Source organism: Varroa jacobsoni, unplaced genomic scaffold, assembly GCF_002532875.2.
Source record: "Varroa jacobsoni isolate VJ856 unplaced genomic scaffold, vjacob_1.0 scaffold_919, whole genome shotgun sequence".
NCBI classification, from domain to species: domain Eukaryota; kingdom Metazoa; phylum Arthropoda; class Arachnida; order Mesostigmata; family Varroidae; genus Varroa; species Varroa jacobsoni.
Window position 1 is genome coordinate 177,418 of NW_019213821.1, and position 15,845 is coordinate 193,262.

A 15,845-nucleotide genomic window follows, 5' to 3' on the forward strand; every position below is an offset into this window, starting at 1 on the left:
ATATAACATTCATTTAACACACGTTCATTCAATCAGTCGAACTAGCGTAATCATGTTTTAGTCGTACTGTTCGTTGTACAGACACTTGAAGAGTGCATAAAATAACTTTAAACAAGCGGCCCCCATAATTTGTTACTGCACCAACCTTTCGGCGCCACAAAGGTTGCTGTGTTTTTATCTACTGCGTTTTTAACGCTTGCGAGATGATTTCCTGTTCATTATTTTGTTTAATATTAAAAAAACACTAAGCACTCAAGTTGACCGTCAATCGCCCAGTCGTACAATTACAATTACTAAAATAAGAAAGAACCATTTCTACTTGTGGTGTATTGCTTCCATTTTTCCGTGCTCCTTTGAAGCGCTGTGTCTACCCTCATGGCACACCTCCATCCGTCCCTCCGCCTGGCTGCTTATGAGGATAAAATGAATGTATACAGTGAGAGATGTATGCATGTATATATGTATCTGCGATTGTGTGACAGCGATCGTGCTAAACTAGTCTGTTTTTGGAAAGAAGTCATCCACTTTTGCTATATCGTCACATTGACCGTTGTGTTGGTCTTTTATTTCGCAAGAACGACACAACTAACGTTACTTGGTCTTACTAATATCTTACTGAAAACTCGATTGCAAACTTCCATCGGATAATGTAAAGGTATTGTAATAATTAATATAACCCACTTCTATTCAATCAAAATGGTTTTCGTCTTTTGTTTAGCCTTCTCCCTTAGTTCTCGAACGCCATCCTATAACCTTACATATGTACACTGCAGTGCGCACTTAGAACAGTCATTACAAATATATTTTCAGCTAGTACTAAATATTTAGCATCATAATCATCATTGTCATCAGTTTCCTCATAATTATAGACACAACTTACACGCGCGAGTAATGCTTATCAGCACAGTAGATTGTTAGGCACAAAATCATGTAATCTTAGTTGCTGATGAGCTGAATTCCTCATTCAGTCAGTTAATTGCTACCGCCGCGAACTAGGTTTGTCTTGTACTTGTCGGCAAATGTCCGACTAACATAAAATAGTCAATCATAAACATTTTGAAAGCCTTTTCTTGATCTTCAATTCCGTTCCGACAAATGGTTCAATATATCCGGTCTTAATTTTCAGAAACTAGAACGCAGTGTTATACCGTAGATAATTTTTGTTTCGTTATTGAAAATCTAAACCAATATAGCCGGATCGATATATCATTCGTTTAGTGAACAGCGGACAAAGTATGTGTATAGATGCATGTAGTTTATCAAAAAATGGGTGGCAGGACCCGATAGCGCACCTGTTGTTGATAGTTTCGATAGTCAGCATTCGTGTCCTTCTCACACATGATGCTTCGGAAGATAACTAAAAGGGCCACAAATGCAAGGTGCGCATACGGCAATAGGGTCTTGCCACAGGGGATGGTCCATGCCAGAATGCAACACAGCTCGCCAAGGTAGTTCGGGTGACGAACAAAGCTCCATGGGCCATGCCGCAAAGTTTTTCCTCCCGAACGGGCATTGTGGTATTTTAGTGAATTCGAATAATGAATAAGGAAAAGTCCGATCAAGGAGAGGAGGAGGATGGCGGGGTATGCCGGTAGAGGTAGATCTGGAACTTTGGCATCAACCAGATAACGGAGAGGAAGAGTAGAGCAAAATGGAGCAAGCACGATCGTCGAAAACACATACAAGAATCCGACACCTTGCTGAATAAATGCTGATTTTAGCTGATACACCTCGTTCAAACTGCCGAGGAAAACGTAAAGCAGCTGCAGAAAACTAACCAGAGCCACTGAATAGCTCATACCGAAAATTAAGCCACTGGGAGTGCGAGCAAATATACAAGCCGAAAGAACTGCAAGAACCCAGATGCAGTTTCCAGCCCGAACAAGCACGAGTCCGAGATCGAAAGTGCGTCCAATCCTTGGTGAGACTTCGCGGCCATGAACGAAGTCGTGGATATAATTACCTTGAATACCAGGCGAGCATGGAGAACCATGATTGAGGCTGCGTGATACACGAATGAAGGACTTTGCATAAAGCACTAAAGATATGATGAACGAGAGCAGAGTGGCTGCAGACACGCACTTGAAACGATGCGTTTGCAAGATTAACGTATTAGGTAAACGTAGGTAGAATACTCCAACGCAGAATAGTGCCACACTAACTACCAAACACAAAAGCGAATTGCTTCGGTACAGATGACTAATGCGGCGGTAGCCGAACCCATGCACCTGTCGACCCACGGGTAGCGCCGAAAGCAAACACTGCAAAGCAACGACACCTGCACCATAGCCGAGGACGAGCGGGTCGGCGTACACACGAAGTGCCTTCGGGATCGTCGGGTTGAATCGGATATAGCAATTATCCCTACTACATAGCAGATGCAGGCCGAGTACGAAAACAGGAAATGAAAGCAGCCACCAGGTGGCAACGAAGGTACGTCGATATCCGAAGGCCTTCACCTGTTTATTGAATTTGGCAAAAAAGTCAACGACCTTTGACGTCTTCGGATACGGCGATTTATCTCCTGAGATAGCTGATCGTGTGAGCGGGGCATCACTAGCCGCCGAAACGGATGACCTTGGCTTGGACGCTTCACGCGGTGCTGCGACGCTGCGACGCGAGCGAGCCACTGAGGTTTCCTTCTTTTCTTTTTCAAGAGGTTTCTCAACAGCGGCGGACCTGCGTGGTACTGATTTCCTGCTCGCCGACCTAAATTTTGCGGAAAAACGCGAGATATCAATGAAGGTTAGGTATAAATTATAATGATCTTAAGTGTTTGCTTCACATATAGGATAAGCTTTTCTACTTAGGCCTGTTCTAGCAAGTTACAAAAGTATGTAGGCGGATATTGATTGCATGGTACGTATAAAGTAAATATATATATATATAAATGAAGAATTTTGGTATGAAAAAAAAGTATTTATGTCGTTATCATGCAGCAGGTCTGCATTTCTTTACATATCATAAGCTGTAAATCTACAGAAATCAACTTTATGCGTACATTCACAACTTCAAAACATCATTGTGTTTAATTCGTGCGTACGTTACAGATAAATGATGATGGTTCAACAAACCTGGAGCGCTGTTTAGGCTCGAATTTTCTCGACCTCGATTGAGACCTTCCACGGGAGGCTTGAGACTTTGAGGAAGCACGTTTGGCACTCGTGCTCGACTTCCTAATAATCCAAGCACGGGCAAGAATTTGGGGGTGACACCATGAAAAAGCCAAACGAGAAGGAGCCAAAAAAAGGAGTATTCAAACTGTGTAGATCAAGTACTGCATAGATGCAATGAGCGAGAACCGAATACAAAACTACCTTGCATGTAACACTAGTGCAAAATATAAGATGATACTCAAATATGAATTAGTCTAGACACTAACAGACATCCCATGCAGTAAGTAATTCGATCCAATATATGACTTATAGAAATTGATACGGCACCCTATTGATGTTGTCATGCCATACAATTTTATTAATCTCGGATAGACACAGAGCTACGGCGGAGTTTCTGAATTACACTAATCATTAAGGTTACAACTGATAAAAACATATGTAAGCAAATTTCTATAATGCCTTTCCATCGCTACCATTGCTAATTGAGCTTGTCTGTATATTTCCGACAGCTTAGATCAGATTCACGGTTAGTTCAGAATGGGTTAGAGAAGACTTGATTTCTGTCATCAGTTATATTTCTTATCAAGACAATCAGCGGGTTCTTCATCGTAATCCGGAAAGCTCACAAATATTGCTTATTTTCTAATGGATTTGTTACTCAAAAAAAAACAAGATACATCACCTCTAGGAATAAACTTGAAAACGTTACCAGTATTGAAATACGTAGTGTACGTTATAAAAAAACCAATATTTCAACAATTGGCATTGGTTTATATACTGATATCAATAGTAACCTAGCCAACTTGCTTGCACAGATTCAGCTGATGATTTATAGCGTTTGCTGTTTAGCGTAATGAACTTCTAATATTGGAATATGTTTGGTAGTATAGCCATCGTGCCTGCACAGCTGAGACCTGTTATAGATGGAACGTCCCGCTGACGCTGATCGAAATCTTGAACAGCGGCTCAAAAAGAATTTGATTATCTTTTTTAACTCTGTAGACAAAGCAGTAGCTCTCATAAGGAACAAGCAGAAGAAAGCAATAAAAGTTTCGCAAAATGCAGATAAACAGACACAGGCAGGCAGATCTCTCAAATAGAACGTCACGTTTTTTTTTGTTAGCCATCTTAAAATATGCGTGAATAGCTTAGACCTATATACTTTTCCATGAGATTATATTCATCAAAGCATATAATTGGTGTTGCATAGAATGCTGGATGTTATGCACTTATAAGCGCTGCTGAAAACCATCTTTTACCATTTTATCATAGAGCTCAAAATTTACCATAAACTTAACTACTATATGCTATTTAGAAACATAATGGTACTTAGACATTATCAGTTTCTAAGAGGGAACCAAGTAAATAGCTTACAGTGGCAGGTTAAAAAGGAATTTACGGCACGGCTATGCTTATAACATAATCTGATGTAATGCTATTTGTATTCACATGTAATTACCTATCATCATCATTATCTACCTTTTGGTCTCTTTGGTAACCTTGGGAGTAGGACTACGACCACGGCTCTTTGATCTTCCTGCAGATTTTCCGCGAGGCTCAGCGGCACCACTTTCCTTACGTTCCTGGATCTTCGTCTTTGGACGACCTCGGGCTGCTCCCCCCTTAGAGGGGCTTACCGATTTCTGCAACATTAAACGAAAATATATTTTATTTAAATTAATGTGCAATATTATTTGTAAAAAGCTGAATACAAAAGCCTTCTATAAATAACTACGATCGTTTACTTTGTGTTTTATACAACCGTATATTTCTATATTTATGCATTTGTATTCTGCATTCACCGTAAGTATCAGTAAGAACCGCGATGATAATAAGGTCGTTACTCATTCACAGTTCCTTTCAAATCTGTTTTCAACGTCCCTTTAAAATTAAAGATACTGACCTAAATCACTAAGATACGATATCGTATCTAAACGAAGCAAAAACATTCCAGTTGCTGGTTAACTTTTCGCCAATAATTTCTTCAAGTAGATTACAAAGGAAAAAACTTACTTGTTACTCGCTGACAGTTATATCAATAGCTATATACGTTACTTGGCATTGTTGTGTTGCATTAGACAGAAGAAGTTGAGATATTAATAACAGTGCTGCCGTTCATAATAATGCCGATGATGATAACCATAATCATGTTAGCCACTACAGTGCGGCCGACATAATGACTGGTCTGATGCGCGTCAAAACGGCCATCAGCATTACCAGTCAACAGTTACTTAAGTGACATATAGGCCAACTTATAACCTGCACGTTAGACAAACCCCAACAGTTGCAGCATGGCATGACTGAATTGGCCTTTAGTCTCAAGCTATATTTCGCAATCCTATCCTTATCTTTTCTCGTCGATTCGTTTCGTTACCGAAAACGTTTGTGAGAGGCCCGTGCGCCAACCATTCGCCACTAACAGTTCGTGCAAGCTATTCAGAATAGAATTACTAACGGCAATTGGGTGCTATGGCCTTGGCTATTTCTTAATACGTAGCACAATCTCGAAAAATTGGTCTATTGCTACCCATTAGCATTACCTACCACTTAGCGCAAACTAGCGTTAAAAGAAAGGCTGCACGGGCAGCGGCGCCGGGTACTTAACACCTACTACGTAGGGTAGATAACCGATGAAAAGTCATAGAGAAATAGGACGAGTAGCGAGAGAAAAACGAAATTGAAAGATTATCTAACTGAGTACCTCCCTACGTAGGTAACGCCGTATCTAGCTATCTGTACTTACAGCCATGATAATTGTCTCACTGGGAAGCGCCACTGGAAAAGCCGGTTCTTGACGCGCGACAGTCACTTCCCTTACCCTCAGCTTCGTGGCTCCCGACCCCGGAGTATCGTGTTTTCTGTCTGCAAAACACAGAGGTGGACAAGATGAATACCCCAATAAAGGCAGAAGCAGCAATAGCAAAAACGTTAACCAATCAAAAACTTGAAGACACCAACAAAAACGAAATAGAGAAGCAGAACAGACAAATGACAGCACTAGAGAAAAAAATACAGGAACCGGTCACCTCGGACGATTGCTCCAAGTTGAACGGCAATTTCTACTACTGCTGCTACTAACAAAAAGCTACTAGTCTGTTCTACGAGAAGGAGCATTGAACATGCGACTGACCGGCAGTGGCTAACCTTTTATCTGCATCAGCACTGATCCAAGCGGCCGAAATCGGCTTCAATCGCTACCATAGCCAAGACGGCCACAAGACAAAGTCATTGCATAAGCATCATTATATTATGTAGCTATTGCGTAACTGAAAACCAACTGAACGGAACAACAGGTCCCATTGCAAGTGCACATGATAGATATGTTTATAAACAAACACTTTCGGTATTAAACTTCTCCCTTCTATTCATTATCATCAGGTATATAGGTAAATGGCCACTATAACTGACAATAATCAATGAACAAAAACTCAGTTAAAGATTTACCAAGTTTATTGCGCTCTTTAAAATCCAAGCAGATTGATCTCACGCTTGCTTTTCTCATCTCGCTCGAACACAAACAGTTGCTCTTACAGATGAGCAAGGTCATGCCCCTATATATCCCTTAACTACTGAGTGCAAGTCGATTCGTTTCAGGTGAGATAACATTTTTTAAGTTAGAACGTCATTTGAAGTTGACAATTCAGCTACAAGGACAACCAGCCCAGCATATATACGTACAACGAGAGGGAAATAAGTCTTTAACGCAACATGATTCGATTAAAAAAATATATATATATAGGAGCAGCACTGTTTTGGTTTTTTGTTCTCTTCTTGTTTGTTTCTATCTAGTTTGGCTGCTGATCGCATTTCGTATTACCTTTGACTGATCGTGCTAACTCTCGACCATTGCAGTCCTTTACCCATTTCTCCCTTGAAATCCAGATGTCATCGCCCCCGCCGCCATCGCTTACTCGGCGATAACAGCGATTGTTCAGTATATTCCGTTGCTGCTCTCAAGCCGTGTCGCTAGCTCCCCTCAGTTAAACGCTACCGTTGCAGCATTGTCACCAGCAGTGAGAGCAACCGTTGTCGCTAAACTGAACAATCAATAATAGCAACAACAACAACATTGTCGGTTGTCGCTAACCTTTTGGGCTTACCACTTCATTCTCACGTTCGACTATTATGCTGCTGCCGTTGTGGCTTCGATAGTCACCGAAGATCATCATTGTAAGCAGACAACGCAGATCTCAGCCATCGTAGTTCATCATCAGTGCATGACGAGCTTGATGTTGCTGGTGTCAGTGATGTCGCTGCTGATGAAATTCATGTTGGTGATGAGTACGCAGCAGCCGGACCTACAGAACAGTAGCAACAGCTGCGCACCTCCATTACGACGGATGGAGCGGCGAAGGCCCGAACAGACGCGGCAGGCTCTTTGCGATTATACAGCACTACCAGCGCCCATTATTTCTTAAGTATAATTAGCGATAAGTGCCGGCTCAATGAAAGACGAAGAGACAGTTCAACAGCTTTCCGCTGAGCTCTGCCTTCGTAGGCCACCCGGGCCATCTAAATCCAGGCAATAGTCGGATTAACTTAGAGAAGAGGACCAACAGCCAACAACTAACACAACAAAGAGACTCTGAGTGAGGAAAAATGTAGACTATATAGCGCACATACGAGTCGAAGAAAAAAAAACAGAAGCACAAACAGAAACGATGACAGTGACATCGACAAAATAACACGTGTGGCGCATTTTATGCCTCATTTTTCTTGCCCGGCTTTCTTGCAACGGTTCAGCCCACAGCGGCTATACGATCTATAACCTAGCCTATCACGTTGCAGCGATACAATGCGTCCAGTGTCAAAAAGCCAAATGAAGCCTTTTTAACGAACGTTAATGAGCATACTGGGACCTAGGTAAGGGTATCGCAGAAAGTGACATTTTTGACCCAGTCGCAAATAAACGTAAGCACGGTTGTTGTTTAGCCTTAAAACTCACGTGTAGTATCTTAAATGGTAGTATGTATTGCGACAGGAAAGCTCGGTTTAGGCCGGTTTTTTCCCAATGATTCGAATACGAAAAGAAGCAAACTTCTTTTTCCGATCATCATGTGTGGCACACGCGAGGAGGTATCCAAATCTAAGAAGGCAGATGTTAGGTTGTACCAAAATTAACCTACAATTCATACCAATAGTGATAGCTAAACGAACTACAACATTTCCCGGGAAAAGCAGCCGCAGTGACCGTGGTTGTTGTGGCGGCAAACAAAAGCTTTCGATTAAGGTCTGCCCCGTTGCAAAGCGCGGGAAGCGAGGCCATTGACATGTTATTACTGCTGACAGTAGATAGAGACAGCCATCCGTTGCAGTGGCGGCTAGTCGTCTTGTGGCTTGAGCTTCTTACAGCAGCACGCGCCAAAACGTAATGCGCGCGATTTCCAAACTCATACAACTATTGGCAGGAATGGGGTTCACGCGATGCCCCAGACCAACACTAGGCAAAGAATAGTCCCATGTCGAGACAACAGGATTACATACAGGCTAGCCGTTAAATTGCGTTCCGAAACCGTTGGCGCCGAGCTCTTCTTCTTTTGTTGTATAGGCACCTCTACCGGATGACGGGCGGACAACGTTTCAACGTCGTCCGCTCGTTAACTGATATGTAAGTTGGTCCAATTGTCCACACCGTATCGAACATCACTTAAATTTTCACTCACAAAATCGCATTAGCCCACACCATCTCAGTCATACTTACGGGTAACTTGGTATCTTCGGCAAAGGTAACGGCTTTAGCTGAAACTTACCGAGAACCAAAGCTTCCCGCCACCGGCCGCCTTCTGCACGACGGTTCTCGGTCACAACGCTCACAACACACAACGAACGGCGGCGCTCGCTTGATTCAAAACGCGGCGTCCCCGCTATTTGTTTGGGGGCGCCACTATCACATCAAACAACCAATCGATTGCGCGACTAGAGGGCACTGCTGTTGACCGAGGAGCGCTTGGCACTGGAGTGGCGCTTTGACCTCCACGAAGTTTAGAAATTAGTCTTCTTTAAGCTAGAGATCACCGGTATCGGCAGAAATAAAGCATACCATATATATTCTCTGTATACGATACTATCATATATATTCTTTCTATACTATACTATACAGTCAGACAGCGCGTCAGGATATTATTATCTTTATTTAATCTAAATCTTAATATTTAACAAAGACATTTTGTCATTGTTCTGAGCCACAAGTGGCTTTCGGCTGTCACTGAATACAAGCTTTTTAGATATATATTAGGTAATTTCTATCAGTCGCAGTTGGTTCTATAAAGGTCGCTGGTACAGTGGGCATGGGTAGAACTACCGAATTGTTATAATGGCTAAAAACACCTCAAATACACTTCGCATTAAACTTGCATGACGTATCCTCATGTGCTGTTCTCTGCGTATACTTTATGCATCACAAAACTTTTCTTTAAAGCTTCGTTTTTTTGTGGCCAGTTCTCTTCTCTGTATGGTAGCCCCATGCATAGATATTCGCTTCCTCATCGAAGGTTTTCTCACTTGCGTCACGAATTTACGGTGATTTGGCCTCTCTCAAAAAAGAGGTCTCACGTTTGTGCTTGACCAATAAATTGTTGGTGAAAACCTGCTGATCCAATATGTAGAATCCCGTTTTGCTCTCACAACGTCTAGAACATCGCCGCTTTGAACTGTGTACTATAATCAGTTAAAAATACTTCACGTTCTCCACAAAGAGCAAAAGTACTCGTCAATTTTTTGAGAGCAAATATAGATATATGAAATCGCTTTAATCAAAGAGACTTCCACCAGCTCGCAGGATGTGTCCACGACGATGAACTAAGGCACGTTGTTTAGCCCTCAAGATGTAGCAGATTTGTTTTTACTTTTAAATTGGTCTTTATTAGATGATAGGCATCTATACGGCAAACTTCTAAATGTCCTTATTAAGCATTCTGCAATGTATTTCATGTCGAGTAAGCTGCTTTATTCTCTCAATTCATGAGTCGCCGCGATCTGAAACATTACAACTTGCCGTTTAGAGTTTCGTGCTTTTAGCGAATAATAATTATTATGCGTTAATCTCTGAGGAAATCGATAGTCAGCTTCTCGACCCATATCGAGTTGTTTGGGTACTATATTGGCCAGCGACTAGCTTTCTGTAGTATGACGAGCATCAGGTTTAGTAGCGTCACATATTTGCTCAGCCATCATTGGTACTAGTGACGTTTGATCTAGCAGCAGTTTTCACTATTCTTACGGCACCTACTACTACTGTATCAACTGCTTTTTATGTTTCTGGCTTATACTTTTCTTCATCGAACTCTTTACCATGCATCAGTAGCCTAAATCCTACAATGTATTCCACACTACAACCCTAGTGTGGAACTGCGGTGTGTGAACAGAGCGCCCTATATTCAATATCTCATTTAATTTTAATAAATTGCTTCCACAGTTATCAGTCCACACAAATATTGCCTTCTTCAGTAAACCATCGAAAAGGTGCTCCTAATCTCTTCATAACCGAAATGAAAGCTCTGTAAGGAAAAACCATCTTGAATAACAATCGTCCGTAACTTGTGTCTTTCGGGTTGTGTGAAGATATAGTTATTGCGGTAATTATATCTTTACACACAGGTATACAGGGTTGTAGCAGTCTTCTCAAAATCTGGCATAATAAAATAATAAAACAGACATTTGATCTTTTCTTCTAGAGGAGAGCATACATTGACTCGATCCGAAAATCCTATTCAATGATGCGATTAAATTTTTTTTTAACGCGACTACTTTATTTCTTTCTAGTTTTATCCAGTACCAACACGTAATTTCATCTTTTTGTTATATGTCCTAATAACTGTGTGCAACCATTTAAACCACTTAGACCTGGTCGTGATACGCTCTGCGGTTATTTGTGTTTCTTATATCGAAACCTCTTTATCGTTCAATGTCGTTTACGGTTTGTAGGGTAAATCGATTTATTTAATTGTGTCTTCCTATTTGTGTTAAATTTTAAACCATCGATTGTTTTTGAAAGCTGAGTGTTCATTCGATTTTTTTCGCTTCAGCAATATTTTTGAAAAAAAAATGGGCGCTTCAGGCCAAAGATCCAAATCGTTTCCTTGTTTTTCATATAATATATGTGTGAAATTCAGTACCCTCTGACGCGCTTTTATGAAATTTAGATTACTCGATGACACATGGAAAAATGCAAAATCATGTAGCTGGGGTTTCCTCAGTATATTTAAAAGTTAACGGTTCAATTCTGAAATAGCTTTATAACACAACGTATCCATGTGAAGTATTTAAGTTAGTTTGGCTGGATATCTCCATTGCCTCATATTTACGGTCCATCGAACAGGTGTAGCTGTCGACTATTAAACTGAAGATCACTTCACCACATCGTAAATAGTTAAACTGACGCCCGAGTAACGACGCGTGCTGACCACAATATTTTCGAAATTGAAGTCGATGGTTCTTTCTGACAGAATATCTTGAACCACGTTGTTTTGAGACTCCGTAGCGGTTGATTTAAATCAAAACAACCAGGCTTTGGTGCTTTTATCCGAATACTTTAAGAAACTACTAGCTTAAAATATTATCAGCCTGATATACAGATGTCTTTTAGCAGCACGAATAAAGAATTGATTACTCTGGAAGAAACACGTCATTGTTTAATAATATGGGCAACTCTCCGTCTGCACAGATATAGAATATTTATAAAAACACGTTAGAATTCACAATTTATATGTAGGATATAAGATAAATACAGTCAACTGCAGATTCAACGAACAGATTCTGTTTTGCGCTATGCGAAGAAATTAAACACGGCGTTGTGTGCCTCACCCCCTATTATCCTAGTTAATGTAAATGCTAAGAACAACATTAAGCGCTGCGTTTGTGAGGGGATTCAAAAGTATAATTTGAGCTACCTGGTAGATTCACATTGTAATAATATATGTAACTAAATGTATAACGTAATCGTCGAACGGTGTCGGTGTGAAAAACGTCAGTTCATACGGAAAAAGCTTGGGAAGAATGTACGCATAACGTAGCTATTCTTGTTGCAAATCAAATAAAATCGTATGACCATTGAAAATACAGGGCTTGCTTGTTTCCATCAAATTTTTGCTTACAGTGGACAGTGTATACTGCATATTGGCATCCCTTAGCACAGCAGCACAATTCCGAACGCTTATGATATTTTGTTCACGTCCCTTCACGAGAGACTAAAAGTAATAAAAACCTGCGTAGGCATGCCGTTCATCGCAGCAAAAAGCCTAAAAATGTACCCATAACAAACATTCCAAATGTTTTAAATGTTCAGCAAATCCTTAACAAGCTACATTTGCGAGAAACTGAATATATTTTAATGGTATACATATAATCACGCGTTAGCAAGGTAGTATACTTCATGTGATAATATTGGCTACGATTTATATGGTTCGTTCTTTGGCTTCGAATGGGCACGAAGAAGCCAATAAACAAGAGGTAAAAATCGTAACACTTTACTCACGACTTATAACATTGCGTTTGCAATCACATTAGAAATGACTAACTGATCCATCGACAACGGACGATAAATGGGACATATTAAATTAAAGGCGATCAGTAAAAACTTTACTATAGCATTTAGACGAGCATTTAGAGAATAGGCATATAGAGAAATTTTAAGTGGTTTTTAAGCACTTGAGTGCAGTGACATTTTTTTCCATATAATAAGCAATATTTTATTATCCGATATAATCGCTTCTTCGCGAAAATCGATTTGTTTGCCCCTATAAGGAATAACTTAAATAAGTGTGCCCCTAAGTTTTAGTAACTACATGTTTCTCGAGTAATAATGACATCGCCTCTTTATGGTGACCAAACTTCGTGTGAAATCTGTATATATATTTATTTGCTTAAACGAAGCGATAGCTTGGACGCTGTACTTTGCTGTTCGGTTAAAATCCGGACCAATTAATTTTGTCCATTACCGCGTGAGGGTGCCGTAGCATTTCGGTATTAGCCGGATCTGTAATAAACAGTACGTAACAAGAAAAGTAATTACTATTATCGTTAAATTCATTACATATGATAAAAGATACACTCACCCAAGTTTTCAATACCTAAATATAAACGAAAATATGAAATGAGCATATATGTGTATTCCAACATCACTAGCTAAGAGCTGCGTGGCACCGTTTTTTAAAAAAAGACTATAAATATTTGCGAAAAAAAATCATCATACAAACACATCTTGTCCGATAGTATCAAATCTGGATTGGTACAAGATGGAGACTCCGTCGAACACGCAATGATATTTAATACGTACAATATGTTCTGTTATCAATATGGTAGTATGAGCCAACCGAGGTGGTTGCTTTAATTATACATTACAGTTTCTATAATGCTTATGACACAAGCAAAATTAGTATGCTATACAGAAAAATAAACTTAATTAATCAGTAAATAAACTTACTTCTCACTTTGTAAGATGGTCCATCAAAAAAGATACTTACCATTGAAAATATCATCAAATGTAATTATATCGTCGTTCCCGCGAAGAGTGTCTTGCATGAGGTTCGAGGAAACCATGCACGGTAGTCGGCCAATAGTCCGGCATGCTCTGAGCTCTGTCATCAACCTGAATTTATCAATAAGGAGTCAAATTCGCAACCAATTAATTGACACTACACAAACGAGAGGCAATCGGGGTCAATATGCAGAACACCTGAAAAAAAAAACTCATTTTTTCTTTAAAACCCATCACACTAATTGTATTTTGTATTTTGCCTGGTGTAATTAACCTCGAAAATGATAGAAGGATCCTTGCAATGTCGAATCCATGTTAGATTTTGGTGTCACGCTTTTTTGTTCAATAAAAGCCAGAAATGATCAAGAGCAGTGCAAATGAAAGACGAAATAGAAGCAGGATTCCTTCTGAGAACCGGGCTGTGTCATCCTATAGATTAGAAAATGTCATTAACTGTTGAAGTTCCAGATCGGGTTAGCAATCCTGAAATTTTTTAAGGATGCAACAATTTAGGGAACGTTACGCACTGATGTCCGAAACGCAAATAACTTTTAGCACGAGGCAAAGATTACTAAGTTGAAGTAAGTTTGATATTAATGAAATTTCCTTAGACTAAAGAAATACCAGAAACACATTAAGTAGAGCGTGAAACAAACCGGTCAAGAAAGATAATGAAATCTTGCTTTATTGAATATTCGAGTTAGATGCATAGATTCTTCTGTTAAGTTAAGAATATATGTGTTGGGATAAAGGTTCACCTACTAATTATGAGTCAGTTATCTGCTATCAACTTTTGATTTGAATATTTTGACCCGTCAATGGAATCCTGTTTAGGTAAGTATTTAATTGAAATAATGTAACCATAGAACCATAAGCAAATCGCGTAGTTTCTATATTGCAGTAGTACTTATAATGACACAGATCTAACCTGAGAGGAGCATGAAGTCCTTGCATTTTACGGGCGGTTCCTAGACGAAGAGCGTCCTCTTTGGCGTAGAACTGCCTTTCGCTAACCTCCAAGACGTGACCAGAGGCTAAGCTAGACTTGACGCTCGTGAATCTGTGGTGTTTGGAAGAATAATTTGATTTATCAATTAGCCATCTAGCCTGCAGCATTTACCCCACGGAAACACTGTAAACTGTTAATCGATTCATGCGTAGATATTTCAGAAGGATGTAGGTATTCATACCGAATCCAGACAGAACGTAAACAGGTTGTTTGTAAATGTATACTAAAGATCGGATATAGCTCGAAGTTTATTCATCAACTCTTAAAGCGATGGTAATTCATATTTAAGTTTTTCCCTGAATAAATTCAAAAATGTCATTTTCAAATTGCCTTGTGACTCTCTTCAGCATCCAAGAAATATGAACCATTAGATTCGGAAGATAAATATGCGTCATATTAGTACTCACCCATCACGGAACGTATCATGTACGGCGAATTCACCGATTTCCTGAAGCGGGTTAGCTGACGTCATTTTTTTTCACGTACTGTAGAAATAAATAGCTTTCGTTAATCACGCGAATTGTAAAAATACTGCGTAAGAAAGTGCAGTATAGGAATGGACAAAAAACATACCAATGAAGGTCTTAAATTTAGATTTCCTAGGACAGTGAAGCACACTAATAAAGAATTTCATCAAAAGATTCTAAAATAACTATTGGCTTCAAAGATCTGTAAAAGGACAGTTTTATGGCATCACCAAAAAATAAATAAGGTTGTTCTATTTCTCAGCGATACACTAGGCCTATAGTTTACTGTATCTAAGAGGTATTTACTGGCAAAACTAAATCACCAGATCAGCGAAAAGAAGTTGACAAGTACAAATTCCGTTCTTGCCTCTACTGCTCGAGGGGATGATGTTGCGAATATCCGAACACGCCTCCGAAATAGCGTAAACACTGACAAGGAGTATACATGAAGAAAAATCGACATCTGTCTAGGTTTTCGCGTGACGTCTGTTTTAAATCCCACCTATACATTTTATGATAAGAAATCCTAAATTGACTCTCACCTAGAAAAGTGTATTAATGACTTTATTTAGCATACAGCCTAACAACTTAATAATGCGGTATCACGCGACTATTTGAAAATGCCTGGAATCATATGGAAAACCACTTTATCTTATCCAGTTGAACAAATGCTTCAAAAAAGAGGTAAGGTTTATAGTTCGAATTACTTCAACTTTACTGACCATTTTTTCGAACAAGTTAGATTATCCATTATTCTAACGCTAGGACGACATATTCCG

At 39.7% G+C, this 15,845-nt stretch overlaps 2 protein-coding genes across 5 annotated transcripts; both read right to left on the reverse strand.

The window, feature by feature from the left end:
• Nucleotides 1–145: 145 nt before the first annotated feature.
• On the reverse strand, nt 146–8,948 carry LOC111264972 (uncharacterized). Its single transcript, XM_086970264.1, has 5 exons — nt 8,867–8,948; nt 5,860–5,978; nt 4,596–4,759; nt 3,075–3,176; nt 146–2,709 (listed from the first exon to the last, which is right to left on the reverse strand). The coding sequence occupies exons 2-5, from the start codon at nt 5,863–5,865 to the stop codon at nt 1,260–1,262; spliced, it is 1,722 nt and encodes a 573-aa protein (XP_086826390.1). The 5' UTR covers nt 5,866–5,978; nt 8,867–8,948; the 3' UTR covers nt 146–1,259.
• A 3,980-nt stretch (nt 8,949–12,928) lies between these two features.
• Pomp (proteasome maturation protein) lies at nt 12,929–15,562 on the reverse strand. Of its 4 annotated transcripts, none has more exons than XM_022841275.2 (5): nt 15,434–15,562; nt 15,007–15,084; nt 14,519–14,650; nt 13,577–13,701; nt 12,929–13,089 (listed from the first exon to the last, which is right to left on the reverse strand). In XM_022841275.2, exons 2-5 carry the CDS (start codon nt 15,069–15,071, stop codon nt 13,019–13,021), a joined length of 393 nt encoding a protein of 130 aa, XP_022697010.1. In that variant the 5' UTR covers nt 15,072–15,084; nt 15,434–15,562; the 3' UTR covers nt 12,929–13,018. The 4 variants fall into 4 exon arrangements, with proteins under 4 accessions (XP_022697010.1, XP_022697008.1, XP_022697009.1 ...); XM_022841273.2 differs by having other exon boundaries at nt 15,390–15,516; XM_022841274.2 differs by having other exon boundaries at nt 15,373–15,500.
• Nucleotides 15,563–15,845: the final 283 nt, after the last annotated feature.

Excerpts from the sequence above, each read along its gene's own strand:
- LOC111264972 (XM_086970264.1), bottom strand. Across the intron at positions 3,177-4,595 it reads GTTACCAAAGAGACCAAAAG|GAAGTCGAGCACGAGTGCCA; the intron begins GTAGATAATGAT and ends TTGGATTATTAG. Across the intron at positions 2,710-3,074 it reads GAGCCTAAACAGCGCTCCAG|GTCGGCGAGCAGGAAATCAG; the intron begins GTTTGTTGAACC and ends CGCAAAATTTAG.
- Pomp (XM_022841275.2), bottom strand. The coding sequence starts at position 15,071 with ATGACGTCAGCTAACCCGCTTCAGGAAATCGGTGAATTCGCCGTACAT. Across the intron at positions 14,651-15,006 it reads CATGATACGTTCCGTGATGG|ATTCACGAGCGTCAAGTCTA; the intron begins GTGAGTACTAAT and ends CAAACACCACAG. Across the intron at positions 13,702-14,518 it reads GGACTTCATGCTCCTCTCAG|GTTGATGACAGAGCTCAGAG; the intron begins GTTAGATCTGTG and ends TGATAAATTCAG.